The following is a 6,697-nucleotide window of genomic DNA, read 5'->3' as shown; positions in this document are numbered from 1 at the left end:
CCTGACGGGCTGGAGTGGAGGGAAAGCGGCGTGCACAGAGGTCTTCGGTCGGGCTACTAAGACCTCCTCTCTCTGCTTTCACCCCTGTCTCCCCGCCTCTTGCCCCAGAAATGATCTCAAGCGTTGCGAGTTTGATTCCACAGCCCCACTCGGGTGGGTTCTTTTGTTTCTTTGTTTTAATGACAGTTCCAGCCCTTCGGCATGGCATGCGCAATTAATTCCCTGGCTCTCTGGAAGGCAGCTGGGGTAAAAAAAAAAATCTGCATCATCCTTTTGGGGATAATTGTTTATGATGTGACGTCAGCAGATTGATTGTTTTCCTCCCTCCTGAATGAGATGGAGGGAGAGAGAGAGAGAGAGAGTCCCAGATGTGCGCTGACATTTGGAATTCCTTCAGGGCACAGGGAGATTGGAATGGGGACGTCAGGTTCTGTGGCCAAGAATTTGGGCTGCGCAGGATTATTAAGTCTTTTTGGGGGGGGCGGGGGTACCTCTGAAATGAACACATAAAGAGACGTTCCCCTCCACGGCGAAGGCACTGCGAGGTGCAGCTTTCAGGCCCGAGCCCCCGGGTGGAGGTGGCGGCGGCGCCCAGGCCGTTCCGGCGGGGCGCCCGGCCGCAGGCGCAGCCCCGCGCGGGGCGGAGGGCGGGGGAAGTGCGTCACCAGGTGGGGAAGGGGCTGTGTCTTTGGTGACAGGCGGCCGCGGTGCGGGGTGGAGGGGAATGGGGACGGGAAATAGGTTGTGTGCGCTCTCGGGGGGTATTGTGTCAGGAGATGCAGGCTGGCTACCATGTGACGCGGTCCAGGGCTGAAGGGATTGGCGGAGGCGGCGCAGGCGGCGCAGCGCGGCCGGCTCGCTGCGCTCGCCTTTCTCTCTCAGCATCTTTCCTGGGAGCCCGGAGGTGAAGCCGCGCCAGCAGCAGCATCCATGGCCTGTCTTTCCGGGTAACAACTTGTGTGTCTCCCTTTACCTCGGGCAGCGGACAGAGCCGAGGTCTCGGCAGCGGCCTGGGGGAACACCAAGACGTCTCTGGGACCTGGAAGCGTTTCCTCCTGTGGTTTTCTTTTTTTTATTTTTTTCCTCCAGACTCCTTGGAAATTAAGGAATGCAATTCTGCCACCATGATGGAAGGTAGGATGCTTTCTGCCATGCTTGTGTGGCTTCAGGCAAGATTTGGGCAGACCAGCCTGGAAGAATGCGTGGCAGCCCATTCTAGAACCTGGCTGCCCAGGGTTTTGCCAGCTGAGATATACTGCAGTTCGTATGCAGCAGACCAGGGCTCAGGCCAAGGCAATCGAACCCCAGGGCTGTTGCCCAGCTCAGAACCTACAGAGCTCCTTGGAGAGAGAAAAGCCAAAAGTGTTTGCAGGAAACTGAGACCCAGCTAAGGGAAAGCTTGCTGAGCAAATAAGTTGGGCGAGAAGACAAGGTTTTCTGTGCTGGGTGCCTGGAACTACCCTGATTAAACATTTACAATGGAAACTTGTTTTCTGAAATTGACTAGGAGAGGTCACAGAGTTATCCATATTGTCACTTTGAATGCATGGGATCAATTATTTTTTTTAATTCTTGTAAGATATGTTTCTCTCGGCAGTTGGTATGCTATTAGTAGAGCAAGGGGAATGCATCGAATTTGGTTCATAAAGTATAGTTTTATGGGGGCTAACATTGCAATCCAATGAGCAATATAAGGGCGATATCTGGACCTCTCTTGACAAGTCCTTGTCAGGTTAAAAAGAATTTTGTGCTTAAATGCTATCCCCCCCACCCCCATACAACGGTTCTTAGCCCAGCATCAAATGGCTACTTGCCGGTTATCTTTTTGTATTCAGTTTTAAGTGTAAGGAGGAAACTTCCCTGGGGAGATGCTATTTAGACTATATATTATTCTACTAAATTACCCTTCCTACCCTAAGATATTGACATTCAAGATTGCCTTGGGGGTGGGGGGAGCAGCAAGCTGATCAGGGAAGAAGCAGGCAGCTCGGTGCTGGCTTTGGTTTTTGTTTTCATTTTCACACTACAGGATGGTGCACAACTCCTGGCCTTTCCTAAGATGACAGGCAGAAATTTTGTCCCCAGTTTAGATTTTTACAATGCAAAATCAAGTGCATAATGGTTCTCAAGTCAGGCTTGAAAATGGCAGAGAGGCCACCTTTTAGAACAAGGTTTGTCCTCTTGATTTTCAACATTCCATAGAAATTTACAGAAATCAAATGATAGGAGGGAAGAAGAAGAAGAAGAAGAAGGAAGAAGAAGAAGAAGAAGAAGAAGAAGAAGAAGAAGAAGAAGAAGAAGAAGAAGAAGAAGAAGAAGAAGAAGAAGAAGAAGAAGAAGCAGCAGCAGCGTAGTACTTATTTGGCAGAAATGAAATATTTTTCCTCTTTCTGTCTCCAGGTCAAACGTTGTTAATGTGATTTGGGGAAGTGAAACCCACAGATTTGGGGAAATAGCCTTAAAAGAAAGAGGTTGGATATCAGTTTGTTATGGAGCCTGGTTATGTTCGCAAAGGGATCTCCAGCTAGTTCTTTAAGTACAGGCCTAAATAAATTGAGGTTGGTAATGTTGTAAGATTTAATCATTTCTGTTAATTCCAAATGACTTTAGTGTTTGGATAACAAGCCAAGACAAACAGAGTATTACTTATATATTTTTAAATTATGAGTTATCCTCTTGAGAAAGAAATACTGTATTTCTCAAGCTCAATTTCATGTAGCATTTTTGGAAAATGAATCTGTATGCATTCTGATTAGATTCCAGTCTTACATGGAGAAATTGATAATCGTTCATTTACTTCTTGACTTGAAAACCATAGTATCCTCTCTGAAAGTAGTAACATTTATTGGTGCTCATTATTGATTCTTCTGGCAATATAGTCCATTGTGCCATCCTAGGATGTCAGTTCAAAGCCTGTGATAAGCTTATCTGAGCTGCTTAAACTGAAATAGGAGCTGTAACAAAGACTCCTATTGGGGCTGAATTAGCACTGCTTCTAGGTTTGCCAAATTTATCTAGTGAAGGATGTTATCTTAGCACTGGTAGGAATTAGAGGTGACACTGTACTAGAACTGACTTTTATGAGACCCCCCTTTTTCTTTTTACAAAATGGACAAGTATGCCCACTGATTAAAAAACCCAAGTGATGCTAATACATTTATTTCTATTGCTAGTTCTTCTTTAAATGCTTTCAAGCCTTATAACCTTAATGGTTCAGTGACCTTGGAAAAGTAAGCAGGAACCTTAATCAGAAATCAGTTTGCCTGTCAATGGCCTTCCAGCTAAGTGGCCAGCCTGTTTAGTAATATACATACATGTTTCTGTTTTTGTACTTCTCAATTTCACTAGTGAATTTCTCTCACCCTGAAGATAGGATACAGCCGTCATATTTTATGCTTAATGCATCTATAGAGAAATACAAGCTATTACAACTATCACAGTAGCCTTGGAAAGATAAGGAACCTCCAAAGTTCCTTAAAATGCTATTGTGGTAGCCCTTTGCTGAACTATCAGGAGGCTGTGATGCCACTAAATATCTAGACAGTGAAAACAATGTCTGATCTCAGCTAGTACATCTCACCCCTCCCCCCCATGTAGTCATATATACAAGCACAATTCTACAGAGAGAAAGATGGTACATTTGCATTTGACTACTCGAATATTTCAATCTGCTGCTCAAGAAAAGCAGGGCTATGGCAACTTTTTTAGCAACTCTTCTCTACTTGATGTGACACAAAGTAAACAAATATTCAGCACAGGGGCTTGCAATTTAGTGTCATGGCCTCCTTTGCATGGGGAAGGATATTGGCTCCATTCATTCAATGCCTATTAGAATCCAAGTCTTAGAGAAGGGCTATTACTATCCACCTAGTGATCCTAATGCTATAAAGGGAGCTTAATCATTGTGCAGGGACTTTAAGCAGATCACCAGTAGTCTGTGGCTCTGTAGTTCTATTAGGCCAAATGAGGAGGATCTTATATAGTGTGACTATGAAGGCAAACACAATAAGTAAACAAAAGTATTTGTTAAGGGCTATGTAGATTGGCTGTATCATTATTAAGGCTTGAAAATGGAATTTTCACAAATGGTATGCTAATATAACTAAGCTGGGATTTCTTAGGATACTCTGTGTGTGTGTGTGTGTGTGTGTGTGTGTGTGTGTGTGTGTTTGTGTGTGTGTGTGTGTGTGTGTGTGTGTGCGTGTGCACATACCTGACAGTAACTTTCCTTGTCTGTAAAACTGCCTAAAGGCACTTTGTGTTTTTAGCTCTATATTTAGACTCCTGGATACTTTATCAGAAAAGCAATGTCTAGGTGGCAAAGGTTTCATTCCATATTACAATTTTTAAAGTTAAAAAACTTGTTGACCCCACATGCTGGTGGCTTATGCCAGTAATCCTAGCTACTCAGGAGACTGAGATTTGAGACTTATGGTTCAAAGCCATCCAGGGCAGGAAAGTCTGTGAGATTCTTATCTCCAATTAACACCAAAGAGTCAGAAGTAGAGCTGTGGCTCAAGTGTTAGCCAACTTCCCTTAAACTTCCAGAACAGCAACTAAGCACTGAATTTAATTCCGTAGAGATACCATTCACACACACACACACACACACACACACACACACACACACACACAGAGCATGCTGAAAGACTTTATTTACGAATTATACTTATTATTCACAATAAACTACAAGTAAGTATACTTTGTGTGGAGTAGTTTTAGAACACTTTTTTCCCCTAAATTTTAAACTTTGAAAATAATACAAAAATTAAAACAATACAGAAAATGGTGGAATGGAAATTTTTGAACTCAGGTCTGTTTAACAAGCCTCATATTATTGACCCTCTAAGAAGTTTAACTTTGTATCAAGGTGAATGTGTTAACCAGATTGGAAATGGGCCATTATTCCTTCAATTGCACATTCCATTCCTCTCTATGTTAAATACGAGAGCTCACAAAACCTACTTTTAATTCCTTAGTAATACCTTTTATGTCTAGAATCACTTAGATCATTTTGTACAACTCAAGATTAACCACACTACTATTGTTGCAATAAACAATAATAACGTTTAGCCATTTGGAAAATACTTTGAAATGATCAAAAAGAACAAAGCATTTGTAAGTTGTAGAAGTTAGCTAAGAGGTTTTAAATGCAATTCTTCTAACTCTAACAATTATTTCCTTTTACTTAAATAATGGAATTACTTTAGAAAATCTAAATGTGGATATTAGAGTCTAATATATATCTGTATAATTTCTTTCCTTCCTAGAGTCTTGTCAGATGGAGAGTCTTTAGATATGTAAGTTCCCAATCTCAAGGTCAACCTTAAATTTCTCAAAAGAATAGTCTTTGAAAAAGAATTTTAAAAATCTAACAGAGAGTTGGTGCTTGGCTCAAGTGGTAGAGCACCTGTCTCGCAAGTGTCCAAACCCCACTGGGAAAACAAAAGCTAATTTAGATAAAATATTCTAGAAGATTCAGGACAATTCCTTCTCTTAGACTTCACACATATACTAATCATATTATTTCAAATAAACAATCCACAATAATTGTCAACTCATTTCCTGTTTCTGAAAGTCTGTTAGCAATATAATTCCTTGGAACATGCTTTCTTATAGAAATGATGATTTCTTATAGAAATGATGATATAAATGCTGGTTAGAGTCTCATACTAGTCCATCAAAGGCTATTTACCTAATATCAGGCTGTAATGCTAGTGTTCTCCATGAATATGTAAATAATATTATGCTTACCAGAGTAATTAGCTGGAAGAGAATAATGATATTACACTCATTTTTCATTTTAAATGTTGCTGTTTAATATTGTTATTAGTCTTCCCACATGGCTAATCTAAGTTAATTATTAACAAAAAGGGATTTAATTAGAGGACAAATAAAAAGCTGGAAGAGAAATTTTGAAGATATATCTAGAGAAATCTTTTTATATTTTCAAAAGCTTTAGGAATTAAAACATTCATTTTAAAATTACATTCAATTTTACTTTAATTCTTGCAGTTTACCACTTCTTGAATCAGTTTTATCATACAAAACACCATAAAAATTTGAGATTATTACATAAACTCATAGATGCAAAAAAGAGGAAAGAGAATTTACTGAAATATTTGTAAATGAGTCAAAGGAAGGAAAGGGCTAATAAACTGCCTCTTTTATAAAAATTCCCAGAAAGGAAATTAGTTGAACAATGAGGAGGCTACAAGTCAGTGACTAATGTTTGTAATCCTAGCTACTTAGGAAGCTGAGGTCTGAGGATCACATTTCAAAAGACTGCCTAGGCAGCAAAGTCCAAGAGACACTTATCTCCAGTTAAAAAAAAGATGGAACTGTCTCAAGTGATAGAGTGTTAGCCTTGAGCATAAAAGCTCAGGAAGTATGCCCAGGCCCTGAGTTTAAGACACAGGACAAGCGCCACCCCCCCCCCCCCCCCCCCCACACACACACATTACAGAGGGAATGGGAAGGCATAGTAAAGGTAGGATCTCCTAAGGAGAAAATGGGTATGACAAAACATTATGTCTAATCCATTTGTACACTGGCTCCCGAATATCCCTTGTGAGTGTAAAATGGTTTATTACCATAAGGGGTGCTATATGGGAACTTTTAGACTCAGAACAGGAAGGATCTTCATTCTTGGAATTTGCATGTCACTTGAATACATCTATAGGATAATATAAACATA

General features: G+C 40.9%; 1 protein-coding gene across 8 annotated transcripts in view; it reads left to right on the top strand.

Moving 5' to 3' along the window:
- Positions 1 to 856: 856 nt before the first annotated feature.
- Sgip1 (SH3GL interacting endocytic adaptor 1) overlaps positions 857 to 6,697 on the top strand; it is a 201,908-nt gene continuing 196,067 nt past the window's right edge. For 7 of the 8 annotated variants that reach the window (XM_042683547.1, XM_042683541.1, XM_042683537.1 and 4 more), the window contains exon 1: positions 857 to 1,134. In XM_042683547.1, the coding sequence (XP_042539481.1) occupies positions 1,125 to 1,134 (10 nt within the window). In that variant the 5' untranslated portion in view covers positions 857 to 1,124. The remainder of the gene's footprint in view (positions 1,135 to 6,697) is intronic. The other variant, XM_042683508.1, reaches the window with a different exon arrangement.

The sequence above is a fragment of the Dipodomys spectabilis genome, unplaced genomic scaffold (genome assembly GCF_019054845.1).
Source record: "Dipodomys spectabilis isolate Male_0828 unplaced genomic scaffold, ASM1905484v1 ptg000002l, whole genome shotgun sequence".
In the NCBI taxonomy this organism is placed as follows: domain Eukaryota; kingdom Metazoa; phylum Chordata; class Mammalia; order Rodentia; family Heteromyidae; genus Dipodomys; species Dipodomys spectabilis.
Note: the sequence above shows the minus strand (reverse complement) of the source record. Positions and strands in the feature narration are given on the sequence as shown.